Here is a 20,026-nt window from a genome sequence, read left to right as displayed (position 1 = left end):
TAACTGTGGCATAGATTATAGAATTTAAAATGTTGACTGTTTTTATAACTTAGGAAAAAATTAAGAGTCACTGTTTCTTTACATAAATGGCCAATGTTAGACTTTTTTTGGTGTCAATTTAAACTAGATTTATACTGCATTACTACATTCTTACCAGCCTGGTTCCTGATATTCTACCTATTGAATTATAGTTGTTATGTATAAAATGTATGTGTCATCACAATAGAGCCATTCAAAGAAATAGGTTGGTTAGTTTGGGGGATAATAAGACCAAATGTTCAACGTTATGGTTAAGATTAGATGAAAATTATGGTTCCATTTATAGTGAACATCTAGTTGATGAAACTGTTCATGAACAACACAAACATGTGATCAGGTACAAATACATAATTCGTTTATCCGATTTTCCGTTTTCCTCAACCTCAAAATAATTCTGAAAGTGTGACCCACCCCACCCCCTTCCCCTAGCAAAAAGGAGCAGCGTTTCGGGCTTTTGTCATTTACCGAGTTACGAGCATGAGGAATAATAAGCCTTCGGAGTAACGTATCCTTCGGAATTAATTCCGGTCCTTTGGATGTATAAACCTTTGAAGAGCAATAAGTAACCGGATTTAACTATTTCATTGATAATTAGAATGTCCTAACGTCACGATGGAAACTGTATTCGGACAGGCCAGACTTCCAATGACTGAAGTTGGAATCGTTATCGACTCGGAAGAACTGTGCCCACAGGAAGGTTCTGAAGGTAGGGTAATGTTTGGTTGTATATTTTCAAAATTTCCGGGGAGTGGGGTAGGGCGACTGTTCTAATGGACTGTTAATTTATGATTTCGAAAATGTGTGAATATCGAAAATTATTTCAAAACCTTTTAATTTGATATTTATAGGGAATTTATTCTAGAATTCACTGACCGTAACAAAAATTATTCCGGAAGACAAATTGTGTACCCTCTTATCTTTCTCTTTTTCTTGCGGAGTAGTAATATGCACTATATTGCCACAAAGTCTAATCTTTAACAAAAAATTGAGGAAAATGTTTATTAAACAGATCAAACATGAAAGTATAAATTGATAAATCATGTAAATTATACACATTTAGGATTCGCAATCTATGAAATATATACGTGAGTTCTCCTCTCACTAAATGTTATAGCACAAACTGCCATTTTCAGTAAATGCGATATGCTTCTGATAGCCTAGCCTTATTGCAAGTTATAGGGGCTTTCCCGGCCTACATCTATATTTCGTAAGTAATATATGGTTGTTTAACACAATCTTGCAATCTAGGTAACACTTGAAATTTTATTTTAGCACACAGATTGACAATGCAATATCCAAGATGGGGAGATGGGCAACGAACAAATTATTGAAGTACGAGTTGTACCAGTTAATAAAATATTTTTCCTGTAAATTTCATTACAGGATCATGACACACACGCCGTTTGATATAAAAATGTATCATCAATTCCTACTCCTAATACCATTTATTTCATTCCCTTCGATTGATCTTATGTACATATTCAGTCCTGTCAGATTAATAATAAGGCATTGATATTGAGTTTAATCGATTTTAGGCTGTTTTGGGTTACAGAGAAATACAACTAACCCCGGACAACAACCCCGGGCATCTACCCCTAGATTAGTTGTCCTGGGGGGGGGGGGGTAGTGTTCCTATAGGATAGTTGCCGTAGGGGGTAGTTTTATGGGGATAAGTGTCTGGGTGGCAGTTGTCCGGGGTAGTCGTCCTAGGGGGTAGTTGTCTGGGAGGTAGTCCGAGAGGGTAGATTATTGGGGTAGTTGTCCGGGTGTAGTTGTCCCAGGGGGTAGTTGTCCTAGAACCACTGCACGGAAATAGACTCAAATGTTCAGCGACATTTGCACTTTCTCTAAGAGAAGAGCCTTTACTGCTTTGGTTCAAGAGTCAATCGATAGTACCGAACCGGAGAAACAGCTTTATTTCTAAAATTAGGGTGATCACACTGCCTGTGCAAACAGTCTGCCCCGCGAACACACACACACAACAGCAGTCAGTTGGTAGAAATAGCAATTTTTGTAAATGTATTTTAAAAAAAACTAAACAATATTTTTAAATTTTTATTTTAAAGGCATGTGGGAAATATGTAAATTATTTAATTAGAAGATTTTTTTGCAGCCATGTGTGACATGGCCCGCTTATCGCCCATTGACTCTCGCTGTTATTCGGCGTGGTGAAAAAAATGCACCTCAATGTATAAAAATCCCCTACAAAAATGCAATATCCTCATGTGTTTTACTCATTGAATCAATTTGTTATTTACACTCAAGGTAGCCACAACTGTACTGGGATCACCAAAGTTTTTGCCACTCTAAAATTCAGTCTCTGTGGAATGTTATGGCCTGTTGTAGGGTTTCTCGGAAAATCGTCTTAAATCCTCAAATCTGACATCTTTTAAATATGCAAATATACTGTGATATAGCTGAAAGTCTACAAATTTTTATAATATGATCGTTTTTTCTGAATTATTTGTAAAACATATGAGGAAATAGCTGTGACGGTGATCCAAGTAATTTCCATCGCCATATTTTATTGGCATAGCAAAAATATTTGGAATTTAAGGTTAATATTTGGTGTAAATATGATCTATGAATATATGATTTAAAAAATGCCCCCAAAATGAACAGTTTGATTTTCTTAATTTGCATAATGAGTGCACGAATATATAATTAGTTGAAATGACTTAATTTGCATATTTGATGAATATTCATGATTTTTTTTTTCTTCAAATGAATTATATTTCCATACCTTTCTGATATTCATAGGTTTCACTGATGTATCATGTTCGGTTTTGATTTAATTACATATGCGCATATTAATTAGGCGGACTTGGTTATTTTCACAACTTTTTTATATCTGCAGATTCGCAAAAATGGCAAAAGTGACTTATTTTGTTGGCTTCTGTTTTCATAACGGTAATAGATCTTTTTTGTATTTTTTACCACAAAGATGATATTTTAGTGTCTGATAATTTAATATATTATTTGTGTTCAAGAAAGTGATGAATTAAGTTGTCAACTTTGTCGAATTATGCCATTTTTGCCATTTTGACCATTTCTGGCAGGTTTTCCGGTAATTTTGAGATATAAAAAAAAAAATGGTATAAAATCACAACGCATTGACCGATTTCAATTCTGTTTTTTGTTTTTTGAAGCTTTTATAAAGCTTGCTCATTTGCAACCATCAAATAACATGTGTTTGTTGTAATTATTTTTGGTGTGCTATACCTACTAAAATGGATTGTTGGTCAAGTTTGATGTTGAAAGGCGGGGGATTTCATATAATAACTTTTCTTCAAATTTTGGCATTAAACATTACTTTTTCAGTGTTAATATCCTCATGCTGTATGAGCGTGATTAGTAGCAGAGGTAGCAAAACGTATGCATAATGATGTTTGTTTTGATACTTTCATTTCCTTTCTTTTTCTTAGGCCCTGCGGCACCAATTATTAGAGCTGTTTGCCATGTTTCTAGTAACGGCACAACTTATTGGAACGCCAGTATAAGATGTCAAGATGATATCACTCGACAATTAAATGGAATATTGATGGCAAGTTACACCATGATTACTTTAGATGCTCTTTCAGATATGAAGAGGTAGACCGCGGCGGTTTGTATTATTGTGTGAATAAATGGCAACTACGCGCAACAGAGGTTCTATGGCTTTCTCAGTTCTTTACGTCTTCTGGTCACACGAACTTGCAGAATGGTCTGGTTTAATAATAATAATAATAATAACAATAATAGTAATAATAATAATATTGGATATTTATATAGCGCAAATATCCACCTGCAAGGTGCTCAAATTCCTAACTACCGGTACCCATTTACTTCACGGTGGTGGAGTATGGTAAATTTAGATCAATGTCTTGCCAAAGCACATTAGTGCCGTGGCGGGATTCGAACCGCGGACCTTGTGATCGACAGTCCTGCGATGTATCCACTCGTCCATGACACCTCTGATGTTTTTGTGAAGAAAAAAATACCGTCTTTGTCTATTTTTACCGACACTTTTTGACGTTTTTAACTTGTTTATAATACGAGATATATAATTACAAGGGAGTTCAGAAGAAGGCCACCGATCGACACTTCGTCATTGTCTGATCATATTGTAAACAGATAAGCCTTATCTCTAGGACAATCATTGAAAACGTTGTGATTATTTTGCATTCAGTTTACCCGATCTTTCGTGAATAAAGGGGCCTGTTTTCACAAAATATCGTTTAGCCTGACGTGAAGCACCCGACCTTTTGTGAATAAAGGGATACTTTTTACAAAAAAGTATCCCGACAAACCGACTTGACGCGAAGATCCGATTGAACAAAATAAGCCTACGCGTATTTAAATTTACGTCATCATAAAAAGAAAGAAACAAACGCCGCTGATTACCGCTTCATATCTAAACGAATCACTTACAGAAGCGCGATACCAGGGGAGTGGTTGCAGAAAGGGGGAGTTTCATTAAATTATTAGAGAAAGAAGACAATTCGTTGTACCGTTCTGGACTCTTAATCCTTGTCTCACTTCAGTTTCTTTTGACGTTTCATTAAATTATTAGAGAAAGAAGACGATTCGTTGTACCGTTCTCGACTCTAAATCCCTGTCTGAATTCAGTTCACCCTCCCCCTCCCCTCCCCCTCCCCCTCCCCCGCCCCCCGCCCCACCGCCCCACCGCCCCTGGCTACGCACCTGGCTACGCACCTGTGCGTTTTGCAGTAAAGAATACAAACGACTAATATGTGTGTCTCTTTGTACTTGAAGAACGGGACATATGATGCTAATGTGAAAGAGGTTGCTGAAGAAGTTTTTACAATAACCCAGAACTATGAGGAAATTGAAGATGAAGACATTGGCTTACTGTATGAGATCCTGCAGCCCATAAGGGACCTGAATCCTGATGCAAATGTGAGTTAGTGGGTAATTTCCCTTCCTCTCACGTATCTTATCTTATAGAAGCAAATCATTTTACCTAAAGAAGGAGAATGAGCATGTTCAAACACATCTGTATTGCTAAGTGTGGGAGAGAAATTCTTCAATATTATTATCGAAAATCATGCAATGAAAGATGAATGATGAATGGTATACTTTGTATTAGTATTAGTAGAGTCGCAATGGCTCAGTGGTAAAACAGTGGTTTCTTAACCGGGAGGTCCGGCTTGATGGGGCTTTTACTTATAAACTCCGGGGCCCGTACGGCGAGTAAAAACAGACATTTTGGGAATTTTCGGCCGGTGGCCGACTGGCTCCCGTACAGTTCCTACGGGGACCGAAACATTTTCACCAGCCGTACGGTGCTGAGTTGGCAAATCCCAGTTCTCCCAGCGTTTTCATCTGACTGTTAGGCAGTAGAAAGCCCGTTAAGGACCCGTGAGGCACCATACGGGTCCCATTCGGGCTCCAGACGGTGCCCGGATGGGTCCCTCACAATTTTTTTTCTTCAATTCTCAATGGAGGCGCGGATGTCAGATGACACGTAGTTCAGTGCACCGCACGGCACCAAACCGGGCGTCTGAGGATCCCGCCCGGGACCTGGGAGCCATTTGGTGCACTTGTTCATCGAACGGAACCCGTAAGCTTACCGCCTGTCACCCGGCCGGCACCTAGCCGGCACCTGGCCGGCACCTTCACGATCGCCTTGCGTTTTCACTCGACCAAGTTTCACCGGGAAGCTCCCGGACGCCGCAGAATATGTAATCACACATGCCGTAGAAATGAAAATCGGAAGGGTCCTGGACGGTCTCCAAAATCCACGGCAATCCGTCGGGTAGGAAATCATCATTATGCCTAGGTCACATATACACCGGGCCCCGTACGATTTTCACTACCCGGCGACTTGCCGTGGATTTTAGAGACCGTACGGGACCCTTCCGATTTTCATTTCTACGGCATGTGTGTTCCATTTTTTGCCGCGCCCGGTAGGTGCCAGATGAAAATTGGTCGAGTGAAAATGCAAAAACGCCCATAAGGGGGTGCCAGTCGGGTTCCGGTCGAGTGCCAGAAGGTACACCACATGGCTTCGCGTGCCCGGTCAGGGTTCTCAAGGCACCCGACTGGGTGCCCTGCGGTGCACTGAACTATGTGTCTTCTGTCATCCGCGCAACCATTGAGAATTGACAGAAAAAGATGTCCGGGTACCGTTCGGAGCCTGCACGGTAATCGTACGGTGCCCTACGGACCTTTTACGGGCTCTCTAGGGCCTAACGGTCAGATGAAAACGCCGGAAGAATTGGGAGCAGCCAACTCAACACCACGGTTCCCGTACGGCTCGTGAACAATGTCCCGGCGCCCCTAGGAACTGTACGGGAGCCGACCGGGAACACAAATTAAAAAATGTTTGTTTTTACTCGCCGTACGAGCCCCGGATTATAATTATGCGAAAGCTCCATTACCAAGACCCTGGTTGCGTACTTATAATCATACAGATCTTTTATAGCAGTCAGGTAAAAAAAACACATATATCAACCCTAACTTATAGTAAAGGGTCTGAAATAAGAAGCTCAACGTATTCTCAGAACCCTGCGCATTCGTGTCTCCAATTACGGCTTGTGAAGTTTTGGCGTGGCTCGTTTGTAATGAACGCAGAAAGTCTAATCTCTTTTGTTGTGTAATGACATTTACATTGTCTTTCACAGGTAACCGGTCTCATAGTGGGAATAGTAAACAACGTGATGTTTGTCGACGTGGATGTGCTAGCCTCTGCCCAAGAGAATGGAAATTATACTGCCCTCATCGTCCAGGTCTTAGAATCTCAGTTGAATACCGTTGTCGTTGGTAACAGCACGCTTGACGCAGCTTACCCCAAAATAGCAGTTCAGGTAAACTAGACCTCAACTCTCACAATTCTTTACATTCTTTCTGCCCATATTTAGATAGATAGATAGATAAATGGTATTTATTGATTCATTTCCATGTAACTGAATTGTGCATGAATAAAACATTGATGGTGAAGACAATTATACATTTCAAGTGATATCACAGTAAAAAGTAACTGAATTGCACATGAGTAAATTGCTGGAAAAAAGCAAGTATACATTTCAAGATGTCACACTACAATCTACATAATTATGAAGAGCGTGTATATACTATATACCATTAATCTTATACAATATTTCAATTTAAAAATTTGAGTTAAAAAGAAAGAGAGATGGGAAAGCAGGAGAGAGAGAAAGAAAGAGAGAAAGAGAGAGAGAGAAAGTGAAAGAGAGAGAGAGAGAGGGGATAAAGGGGACAGATGGACAGAGAGGGAAAACAATTATGTACATGTTGATAAAATTCAAAGATACATTGCAAGACAAATATGAATATTATAAGGTGAACATTAGAGATAATAACATATAAATATAAATATGCATCGCATTCTTCGTGTAATAAAAAATACATTGACTAACTTGGTAAAAAAAAAATCAGACCTCAAATTTATGAATTAATTATATACTATGGAATATGAAATTGTAATTTGTTTCAGAGTATATTAAATACAATCATAACAAACTTTTGTTATACAAACGGATCAAATCTGGGATTGGGCTATTCTGCATACGTTTAGTTTTGCACCTGGGTTCAGGGATCTTGTTAGTTCTTCGTAAAGTTCTATTGTGTGATCTTTGGGGTATAAATTGTTTGAACTGGTCTGTGCATGAAAGAGTTTTTTTAAAGAAGATAACACATAAGTCATTTCGACGACTTTCCAATGTTTGTAATTTCGATTTAGTAAGAGCGTTTGCGTAACTATGATAATCCTTTCCAAAGATAATCCTCAATGCACGTTTTTGCAATCTTTCTATGCGTTGTTTTTGTGCACTAGTGAGACCTCCGCTCCAAACTTGAGTAGCATATTCAAGGATTGGACGAATATAGCCAATAAAGATAGTAATCAGATCTTCATGTGAAAGACCGAACTTCCCCAAAGAACGGAGCATATATAGTTTCGCATTCGCTCTTTTTTCAATATCTCTGACATGGGCTTCCCACTTCAAGTCGTTCTTTAAAATGCCTAAGTCAAATTTCCCGCCGCGGCCGTGCGGTCTAAAATATCTACGGCCAACAGCAATTATAGGAAAACGCGAGGCGTATGGTAGCCTTGCGTTTTTATATACTCCATGTGAGAAGCGGTAGCATCAGTCTGGCCGCACGGTCGCCGTATGGCCCCCTTTTGGCCGCCTTGCGGCTACCTTGCGTCTGCCTTAGTATTTTTCGAAAAGCTACGGCCACCGCAGGGAAGCCCTAAGGCGACCGTCCGTCATCATTTTAAAGGCCGTACGGTAGTCGCAGATTTTCTGTCTCCACAAATTCATAATACGCCGTGCGGCTACCCTAACATAATGTGACCACGACCGTATGTGAACGTGGAAATGCTGCGGCGGTCCTTTAATTGATATTGGCCGTAGAGATTTTAGACCCCACGACCGCCACGGCAAATGTGACCTAGGCCTAACTCCCCAAAACAGGGGCGGCGATTTCTTTTCATGACCGGGTGGGGGGATGCAATGTGATGGATGATGGCGCAGTGGCGTAATGAGCAAAAACGTTGGGGGCAGAAAAATGCGTTAATTGGCGTGGGATCCAGGGGAAAACCTCCACATGGCTCATTAAGGTTAGATGAGCATCAAGCGGCGGAGCCCCCGAAAGCTCAGGGGTTTAAGGCATTAAATTAAGGTCAGATGAGCATCCATGGGACTGCTTAGGGCGCTTGGTGGGGTCCAGGGGTAGAGCCCCCCGAAGCTCAGGCATTGTAGGGATTTAATTATGGCCAGATAAGCAACCAGGGGCTCGCCTAGGGGGCCTTTGATGGGGTCCAGGAGGCAGTGCCCCGGAGGCTCAGGGGAAATTGCCATTTCAGCCACATTTGTAAATCACTGGTATCGAATAAGAAATAAACCACGTTTTAATTTTATTATTGGAGGGGGAACTTCCCCCAAGCTCCCCCCCCCCCCCCCATCAGTACGCAAGTGCGAGGGAGCATAGTGAATGAGAGTGGTGAAGGTGACGGAAGTGACTACCCCCTCACAGATTTTGAAGTTTTGGTTGTATTAAGAAAATTACATTCCTATAAAGCAAAACTATAGTATAAAAACACTTTACTTTTCTTTTGAAGGATATTATGCGAGGGAGCGTATGTTGAGGTGTAACAAGGTACCTACAGGCCCGGTCACACAGAGAGGACGCATGTGGAACGCACGGTCAGCGCATAGGAAATTTGCAATTTTGGCCAGTGCGTTGTCGTACGCCCAACTTTTGTCGAAGCTACAGCGAGCTGACACCAAATGCATAGCGTGTTGCTAGCGCGCTGAGCGCATACAGGGCGCATACAGTGCGCTTACAGACCGTACACAGAGCGCACATGATAACAACTTCCACGAATGAACAGCGTGTTGTTAGAGCGCTGGACGAATGGTCCACGCATGCACCGCGTTCTACGACGCACGGCCCGCGCATTGGAAATCGGAAAAGGCCGTGTGCCTAACTTTTGTCATGATTTTGGAAAAGCTAGTGAGCTGACAAAAAGTGCACAACGTGTAGCTAGCGCGCTGTGCCTATTGCGGTCGTGTGCGTGTGGACGAAATGGGATTGACGTGACACAACGCGGGGGACCGTATGGGCGAACGTGACAGGCCGTAATTTTCCGTGGATACCGTGTCAGATTTTTAAACTGTCAAAAAATTTGCCACTGCAGTCACGGTGCGGATGAAAAACCTAGTAGGCCATTGTAAAACGGGGTGAACGTAACGCAACGTGACAGTCCTTAATAGGCCGTAACAAAACTTGGAGGTGGTCCGTAGTGGGACGGAAAACCTGCACATTCCTCGGCATCTTACGGTCTTTTCAAGTTGTGTCACGTTCTGACACGTTTAGTGCACGTTTTGTGACGGTTGCTTCACGGTTGCTGCGCATTTTGTCCCGTTTTGCCACGTTTTGCCACGTTTTGCCAAGGTTTGCCACGGTTCTCACGGCAGGCCAGGGTGTATGGTAGCCGTTTTATCGCGTTCAATCACGGCGCATCACGGCGTCTGACGGTTTACGGGCGCGGTGCGTTGCGTGCTGACACGGCGCACACGGTCGGGAGGTAGTAAATAAAAGACGGGCGCGGCAGGAGCTTCATTTATCTACAATACGAAGAAACAAGGTCAAGCCACCAAAGAAGCAAGACGTCCGAAGGCCCTCCGTCCTGCACCAGCACCACAACCAGTAGTAGAGGAGCAAGAACAGCCTGAAGATCCCCGCCGTTCACCCCGTGAAAAATGAAGAGGAGCATGCTGCTGCTGACCCGGTCGCGAATTTTTTTTCCGTACTCGAGAGAGCAAAAATCCCATGTGCGCATGCGCGTGGACTTATGATTTCTCTGCTACTTCCCATACGAAATGTACATGTATTCGCATGTACTGTGCACGATTCGCGTTCTACGAGTAAACGATGGCATAGTAGTCTTCAAACACAGACTCTGATTTGCCAGTTTGACAAATCAATATGCGTATGTGTCGCGATGTGCTTATTCAAGTCTGTGTAGTTGTATGATTCAGACCCAGTAGTGCATATGGAAATACATTGCAACTTGTATAGAATGGTATAGTAGTCTGCAAGCACAGACGCTAATCTGACAGTTTGACAACATACTAGTAGTGTGCTGAGAAGTACTTTATTCAAGTCGCCAACTTGTATAGAATGGTATAGTAGTCTGCAAGCACAGACGCTAATCTGACAGTTTGACAACATACTAGTAGTGTGCTGAGAAGTACTTTATTCAAGTCTGCGTAGATGTATGATTCAGACCCTACTGGTGCGTGCGTTAGAAATGCATCTCAATGTGTAGAGTGTAGTATAGTAGTCTGCAAGGACATAATAATATATTGTGTATTGATGAGTAGTGATTTTATGCAAGTTTGTGTAGTTTAATGATTCCAGACCCCATGGTAGGCCTATGTATTGTGCCACTGCTCTCTCACACTCTTTCTCTCTCTCTCTCTCTCTCTCCATATCTCAACTGTCAGATTAGCGTCTGTGCTTGCAGACTACTATGCCACTCTGCAAGTTGAGATGCCTTTCCAATACACGCACCAGTAGGGTCTGAATCATAAAACTACACATATTTGAATATAAAGCACTACTCAAGACACTATGTTGTCAAACTGTCCGATTAGCGTCTGTGCTTGCAGACTACTATACCATGCTATTCAATTTGGGATGCATTTCTGTAAGCACTAAAATGTCTGAATCATACAACTACTCAGACTTGAATACTAGTACTATTGCTACGCACGATATATGCGTAATTGTTTTGTCAAACTGGCAAATCAGAGTCTGTGTTTGAAGACTACTATGCCATCGTTTACTCGTAGAACGCGAATCGTGCACAGTAGATGCGAATACATGTACATTTCGTATGGGAAGTAGCAGAGAAATCACAAGTCCACGCGCATGCGCACATGGGGTATTTGCCCTCTCGAGTACGGAAAAAAAATTCGCGACCCGGTCCCTGAGCTGGAACCTGAACATGAGGCTGAGGAGGCTGAGGAGGCTGAGGAAGACGCACCAGCTAGGAGGAGGGCAACCCCCAGGGTCGTCACCACCTTTACGGAGGATGAGAAGGAGCCCATCGTTGACTTCCTCCAGCAGCATCCTACGATGTACTTTATTGCTTGGGAGGCCTTCTTTTTATACCGTGGGCACAACCGTGCTCCAAAGCTGCCCGGCGTCCACGTTTCATCCGTAGAAAGCCTTGACAGAACGTGAAAAACGTGTCAGACCTGATCAGAACGTGACGGGCCAGGGGGGATGTACTGGCATCCGTGGTAGACCGGGGCCGAACCGTAGTGCGCCTTGGAGCCCCAGGGACCCATCAGCCCCTTTCCCCGCACGGTCCGTCACGGATATCGTGAGAGACCGTGAGAAAACTTGACAAGACCTAACAAAACTTGAACACAGAAAAAATATTGCCAAAATCCTACGGCGCACTACGTTTCGGGAAAACGGGGCTGCCGCGGCCGCCGGGAACATAGTGTAAACGTAACATGACTGACCTGTTGACTGGGTGCGGAAGACGTGCTTGCGGATTTGAATTTCTTGTATTTGTTTGCTTAAAAAAGGCAACAAACACCTCCAAAACGTATCTTATTTCAAAACGCGTGAATGTGTGTATATTATGATTTTGTGAAAATATGGTTTATTGTTCTTAATGTGTACTCAATTTTTAAAGCAACAATATGGAGTATTGTTAATTGCATAATCATAACTGCATACACTTACATGTAGGTGCTTGATGTACCTTTGGACACTGCTGCAGACGGCATAGTGGTCACCATGTTAAGTATGGACACCAGTACGTTAAGCAACAGTGACATCGTGGTAGAAACACACCAAGACAGACCTACTAATTCTGTCCCAAGAGACACCTTTGCCAGGGTAGTTGTACCCATCGAGGTAGCCCAAGTTTTCACTACTCTAGAGGTCACGGAAGGCCCATCAAGTTCTAACAACACTACCAGCGTAGATAACCTCGGCACAACTACTGCTTCAGGAGTGTCCAATGTTCCTGGGGAAACGACGGGTGAAAGCGCTATCGGGTCTATCAGGGTTGCTTTCGTTGTATATGCCAATGATGCCATGTTTCCTTCACCAAGCCTGGCTCTACTCAATCGGGAAATTAATACTCCAGTGGTGTCCTTAACAATCGGCGGACAGAAGATAGAGAATCTCATGGAGCGTGTCAATATCACTTTCTATAGATTCAAGGTAAGCATGGTATGAGGTGCACTGAAGAGTTGTATGACAAATGCTCTGATGTCGATATCCCATCATTAACAAAATGTGTAACTTTGGTCTTGGACCAAAGACTGTACCTTTAACTCAAGCCATAACACTAAACGTAACCTAAGAATCACTTGGATACCTAACCACACCACTATAATCATGCGTACAATTCTCACGAAACACTCCCGGAGCAATCAGGCGGTAGTAATAACAACACTGACTGGTGTTTTAATGAGTCAAGAGTCAATCAGTTACTTATTTTTTCAACGGTTTCTATGATAGAATTTCAACAACTTTATAGAAGGAAATGAAAGGGAAATTTTTTTTAATGAGATAATTATTCAAAAGCACAGGGCACTACTTATAATGGATCAATCGCTATTTTCTATGCGGATTGCTATACAATTGTAACGCATACATTTCCTGCAATTAGCACTGTTTTCCCCTACACTAGCCGATGTTATGATAATACCCAGATGCTTAACATAAGATAGGCCTATATATTGATTATACTTGTAATATGCATGCCGTAAACGGGCAAGTGCTAAGTAATTTTGCTAATGGTTGTAGGCCGCATGTCTCTAACATCTTACATTCGTTCAAATAATTTACTGATTTCAGCTTGGCTCCCGCGATCCTACTTGTAACTTCTGGGAGTTTAATCTTGGTAAATGGTCTATGGAGGGATGTCAATTGTTACCTGATAACGCCGTCAATAGCTTCAGTGATGAATACTACACATGCGCCTGCGACCACCTGACCAACTTTGCTGTTTTAGTGGTACGTGATTCCTTCCACACGTTTAAAATATCGATTTGTTGTTTCTTCTCAAACTGAATGAGAAGTGTGTTAACTTAGTTACATTAAACTAAACAACTAAGTAAACATGAGACTGATGTTTAACATATAGGATTCCTTCATGAACGCATGAGTTTTTACTTTTATCAGCAAAAGCTACATGTCATATCTTTGATGATTCACTTCATTGGTCATTCATCTTGATCGTTTTGCAAATGAAAATAATGCCGAACAGACGTGAAATTCGATTTGGCAATTTTCAAACCAAAATAATGAACAAAGATTTGTTCGTTTTTAAAGATATACAGTTAATCGTAAGAAATGCAGAGGATTGCACGGTTAACTTTGTACTTCCCATGAGGTCTTGGACTGGCCAGGTATTGGGAGATGTTTAATTCTGTGTTCCTAGCGAACAGCTAGTATTTTGGTTTAGAGGACAAGCAATGAAGGTAGAATTGGTCGGTCGTTCCCAATATCTAGCAGAGTCTTAGCCTGGCAACCATATACTCGGGACGGCCAGATATCATCATTGAGTATTCGTCTTTATCTAGAGGCCTCTAGTTCCCTCAAGGCTTGATTCACGTGAGTTCGGTTTAAAGGTTTGAAGATTAATTGGTTTAAAGGTTAGACAGGTTGGATTTAATCAAGAGACGTGGGTAGTGAACGAATTAAATACTTTAGTGACAGGTATATTGATCGTCCGAAGTTCTACAGTTAATCACATTTTATGAAAGAAGGGATTGTTATCATCACAATTAGGATAGATAGAAATGAATGGCGTGACGCGCTTTAAAACCAATAACAGATTTCACCTGTTACCTTTAAACCTGTTATCAATGAGTGAAATTCATAATGTATACAGATTTATTAATTCTTTACTGTATTAAATCTTATTTCATTGCTCCTGCACACGTTTTACGCTGAAGGACATAAATGCAGAGGACGAACCTCCGAAACCTGTACTCCGTTTATTGAGTATCATTGGGTGTGCTATATCATGTGTGTGTCTGGTCATCGCTATCATGTCCTATCTTAGTGTCAAGTAAGTCAAAATGTTTTTTGCTGATCTTTTCTACCAACCCTCCCCCTTCCCCCAATACAATTATGTAAAAGATATATTCAGTCTAAATCAATGAAATCATACAGAAACAAATCAATATAATCAAGATAATGTACAAAAGCAATTGAAAAAGATAGAGTTTATAGTGAAGCTCAGAACAGAATGAGTGCTGTCTATCAGTAAAACGATCGCAAAGACATTCGAAAAATTATTTCAATGGTATTTTAACCCTAAAAAGGGCGGGCTATTTGAGGTCTAAGTACGGCCGGAGGGGGGGGGGGGGCATTATGCCCCCCCCCCCTTAAGATCTCGGCCGTGAAGTGGCCGATCTCCGCGAAAATTTGCACGCATGTCAAGTGAAGTGTACAGAATAATAAGATATTTCAAATTTTTGAAAAATTCCTTATTTGCATATTTATGGTTATTTATGCAAATAAGGTCATAAAATCACATTTTTACCCGTAAATATATACTATTCATATTTAAGCATTCCTTTTCACTATATATATTCATTAGACTATTTGGAAAAAATACGACAACAAGATTTGGAAGAGCCAGCTTATTCCTTATGTTAACTCTTGTTTTGATAATTTCTTATGTATTTCATTGTTTTTAAACTTATGTGTTTTATTTTTTTGTTGTTTTATTTCATTTTTTACTACAATTTAACTATTTTGACTCCCAAAACAACCACCTAAACTTTAAACAAGACCCAATAACCAATTTTGAGGAAAAATGATATTTCCATATGTTGTGTACATAATTCACAGATTTTCGGGCAGACATGCAAAGACAAAAGGTCACGTGACCTTGTAACTGTTGGTCCGATTTCAATTTTTTTTTTAAAGATGCGCAAGACTCGAAATAAAAAAAAGTCAGCGAGCGGCGGGGGCGCCATCCATATGCGTTCCCGAGCAATCGGAAAAATCGTGGAGGGGGTGAGCATAATGGCCCCCCCCCCCCGGCCTTATTAGGGTTAAGGCTTATGTGCTGGCTTATATTCCACATAATTAATGATTGTTCTGATTATTTTATACGTCATTGTGATGTTTGCATATCACAATATATGATGTTACAGGCAATTAAAGGGCAATCCAGTTTTTATTCGTACGAAAGCAGACAAAATAAAATGATAAAAATAGAGAAAGTTTGAATAAACATGACCAATAATAAGGAACTTATGAATGTAGTGAAATATCATATCACAAAATATAGGCGAATCTCAGATTGGCAATTTGGTAAGTGGAATTTGTCGTGTGCACATACATTAATAATTTCTGTTTTGCTCCTACATGTAGCAATGTAGCATGTAGCAACAGGAAGATACGAAGATCTCAGACTCACAGGGCCTTCTCCCTCTAGGCACTACTCAAAATATGCTATGGATAGCATAACACCATAGGTCCTCTAAGAGGAAAGAACCCTCCTAAGTCATGCATTTTGAAGAAAAAAAAGTGATAATTTTGTTATGTGTATTAAAAAAATAAAAAATAAAAAATAAAAATAAAAATCGAATTTGCAAGTCAGTATTACATCAACTGCGCTATATCGTATTATTGGTTGTTTTTAATATCATGAACAGTGTCTAGAGACTTTTCGTTTTGCGATAAAATAGACAGGGCAACATTATGTTGTATACAGGTCACATTGCACGGAACTGCCCTTGTTAGTACAATCCATTTCTTGGTAGAAAAAACAACAACTAGCCAGACAAAACGTACATACGATAATATCTCTCATCAACAGGAAGATACGAAGATCTCAGACTCACAAGATTTTCATCTGTCTTTGCACCACCCTGCTCTGTTTGTACACCGTCTCCCTCGCCATCATCGCTCTCGACACGGAGTTCCAGCATACCGAGGTCGAGTTGATACCGTGTACCGTCCTGGCGGCACTCGTCCACTACTTCGTGCTCTCTTCGATTATGTGGATGGGCATCGAGGGATTTAACGTTTATCTGGTCATCATACGAGTGTTTAATGCTTACATCCCGAATTTTATGATCAGAGCTTCGATTGTAGGATGGGGTAAGAACTATTGATTTTTCTTGATAATACAACAAATACACTTCTAGCGCGTTCTATTAAACAAAACAGTGACAAGCAAGGTGACCTCTATTAGTGCCTAGTTGACACTGAGGGTCAATTTGCCATTTCCAAGCAGTCGAAGCCGTAATCAATTTAAACCAGTTCTTAACTCGTTCTACCTCGTTCCCAATACGTCCAAACCATTCTAACTAGTTCGTAACACGTTCATAGTAGGACCGGAGTGCGGCAATTCCATTCATAGTATGTCCATCTCGTGTTAAGTTTGTTGCCAGTCCGTCTTATTGCAGGACGGGGACAATTTTGACAGACTCAAAACAATTTGGGGGCCCTTCCCGTCCAAGCCAGTCAGAGCCTGTCAATAGAGTTCTTAAACAGATCGTAAACAGTTGCTTCTACGTTCACTCTGTTCGCGCACAGTTTGAGCACGTTTGGCAACATTTTACAGAACGTAGGGATAACTAATTTGGTGTGATGGGGGCTTCACTTGAACGTCTTGATTTGCAAAGCGTGAATCGTTAAAGTTGAACGGGAATAAGGAATGGCAACAACGCGCTGGAGTTTTCTAACCCTTGAGCCAAGACGTGATTCCACACGCTTTAGAAGCGCGTTCGAACGCACTAAGGACTAAGGACGAGCTGAACTGCCTCTGAACTTGTTAGAATGGGTTCGGTCGTATTCGGAACGAGTTAAAACTAGTTAATAACGGGTATAAACTGACTACGAACTGGCTTGAACTGCCTGGAAATGGCAAATTTACCTGATCTGACTGTACAGACGAGATGGACGTATTGAGGACTGTTTATGAACGAACTAGGGTCGTTATATAGACATTATTAAAAAATTCCACTCCGACCATAACCCATTTTACAATTTTCTAGGACGGTTCCAAATCGTATTGAGAACTAGTTTGGTGTGATGGGGGCTTAATTAATAGACGTAGAGGACTCTTAACCTTACACAGCTGTAAGCCATACCCGCACCCCCTCCCACCCAACTGCCACACCCATGAATAATCAGGACCACCTTGTGTGGATCGGAGAACGTTTTGGGTAACTTTAAGCCTTTGTTCATTATTTGTTTATTTAATTACTTTATTTGTTAAATCATTAATTCATTTTATATTTCTTTGTTTGATTATTCTTGTATTTGTTATTGTTGTTTTTTAATTACTCATTAATTTATTTATTATTTACAAAGTGAAAAGAGTAATAGAGTATAGCGGGGACATAATAGTTTTTCCCTAATATTTGTTTCCTTTTTCTTTAAAAACTCAGGCATCCCAGCTGTGATTGTTGTTGCAACTGGGGGGATCACTATGAAGTATTATGCCGTCGAAGATTAGTAAGTTGATCCACACTTGTACATGAGGAATCTTGCAAAAAATATTATAATTGTGTTTATCTACATGTATGTATCGAAGTTGTTGTTTTTGTTGATTTTTTATTTTGTGTTTTGGTATATGATGATACAGTATTGTTGGTACTTGTTATTTTTTTGCAATATATATTCATACATTATTTAAATTGTAGGGTCGTACACTCTTACAAGCCTACCCTTGGCTTTTTACGTACGCCTCCTTTTCCATTCATTTTTACAATATTATTATGAAACTTATGTATTTATTTTTTGTACCATTTTTACTAAATGTTGTATATAATGCTATTGTGTTTTATATTTGATGTTGTTGTATTTTTATGAATTGGAATAAAGATTGAAATGATTTAAGTTCAAACAGACCTACTGTTCGAGGATATCAGTGGAATGGCTCTTATACAGCTCTGGTATAAAGAAAACAACGAAAGCGCTTCAGCTTTACAATCGTGAATTGGGTACTGAATAAATGTATTAACGCGTGGTCAACCTTGTTTTCCGAAGTCTTCCCCTATAGCAGTGCTCTTTTTACTCTTTCTCCATCCACAGTTGTTACATCCGAAAGTGGCCCCTCATTGGTGGTCTCTTGGTCCCAATGGCTATCATCCTCATCATCAATATCGCTGTGTTCATCTTGGCAATGCGTCGTCTGCAAAATTCTGCACGATTGGTAGGACGTGTGAAGAAGGACTGCAAGACCGAACGACAAGAGACCCTAGAACGGATCCAGAATGGCATCGCCCTGTTGCTCCTGCTTGGCTTCACCTGGACTACTGGATACCTGACCCTGATCAATGTGGACTTCACTGAACTCCTCTTCATCATCTTCAACTCACTGCAAGGCTTCTTCATCTTCGTCCTCTATTGTCTTCGAAAGGAGACCATCAGGAAGCAGTGGCGCCGTTGTATTTGCTGTGCACTGTTGCGGGAAGGTGGCAGCGCTGAGTCCCAAGGAAGTTCCGGACAAACACCAAGATCTACGAGTGGGACTGGAGGCTCTCAGCCTATGTTTGAATCTTCGTCTCCCTTACCTCATACCAATTCATCTTTTGAATTCTCAAATTAGATATAAAACCTTCAGGCTGTGAAGATCCATGTGCGAGCGATGTATCTCTTGTCACTTAAGTTCATGAAAATGTATGATGAAAAAAAAAAAAGATGCAGAAACCAATAAATCAAATCAAATCAAATCAAACTAATAGCCAGAAAATGACAGTAGACATGAGAGACTTCGATTGAATTAAGGTAATTTCTAAACCCTTATGCATTTCCTATCGAAATCATATTCGGATTACGTAACATGGCTTATTCGTGTTCCTACATTTCAATGTGTAACGCCCAAGTTTATTGAAATTGCCTGAAGTTAATTTGTTCAAAGTCCTAGCGATCGTGCTGTACATAAATGAAACCCTCTGGAAATTTATAAAAACGCTTTGTAATTTTGTATTTGCTCTTGATGGTAGGGACTATCTGACTTGTTTGAATTATTATGTATTAATGATCATTATAGGTTGATACACAATCATGCATGATGTGAGGGTGGGGTATTTGTTTGAATAATAAATTGGGGCTTGGTGACACATTTTGTATAAACATAAATACATTAGCGCGAAAGGGTTGTAGAGGGGTAGTATGTTTGTGTGTTTGTTTGCTTTATTGTTACACATTTCACGTAACAAGGTTGTCTCATGCATAATATTTAACAAGAGAATGCATGCAACGTTGATAGACATGTATCATAGATAAATGATGACGTGAAATTATTAAGCAGCACAGCTCTTAAACTATAAGTTCCCGAATTAATTAAATACAAAATACTGATTTCTGATTTCGATAGCAAAAAATAAAGACGTAATTATCCCCTTGCCGACGAAGTCGGAGGGGATATAGTAACGCTTCCGTCCGTCCTTCCTTCCTTCCGTGCGTAACAGATTTGGTTTCCGATCGATAACTTCAGTAATGTTTGACG

The 20,026-nt window shown here is 40.7% G+C and overlaps 1 protein-coding gene across 1 annotated transcript; it reads left to right on the top strand.

Moving 5' to 3' along the window:
• The first annotated feature begins 4,770 nt into the window (after positions 1-4,770).
• Positions 4,771-19,154, top strand: LOC115929851 (adhesion G-protein coupled receptor G2-like). Its single transcript, XM_030999927.1, has 8 exons — positions 4,771-4,938; positions 6,666-6,848; positions 12,280-12,759; positions 13,399-13,557; positions 14,502-14,617; positions 16,382-16,665; positions 17,961-18,027; positions 18,607-19,154. The coding sequence occupies exons 1-8, from the start codon at positions 4,771-4,773 to the stop codon at positions 19,121-19,123; spliced, it is 1,974 nt and encodes a 657-aa protein (XP_030855787.1). The 3' UTR covers positions 19,124-19,154.
• Positions 19,155-20,026: the final 872 nt, after the last annotated feature.

This window comes from Strongylocentrotus purpuratus, unplaced genomic scaffold (genome assembly GCF_000002235.5).
Source record: "Strongylocentrotus purpuratus isolate Spur 01 unplaced genomic scaffold, Spur_5.0 spur5_contig_861, whole genome shotgun sequence".
NCBI lineage: Eukaryota > Metazoa > Echinodermata > Echinoidea > Camarodonta > Strongylocentrotidae > Strongylocentrotus > Strongylocentrotus purpuratus.
Note: the sequence above shows the minus strand (reverse complement) of the source record. Positions and strands in the feature narration are given on the sequence as shown.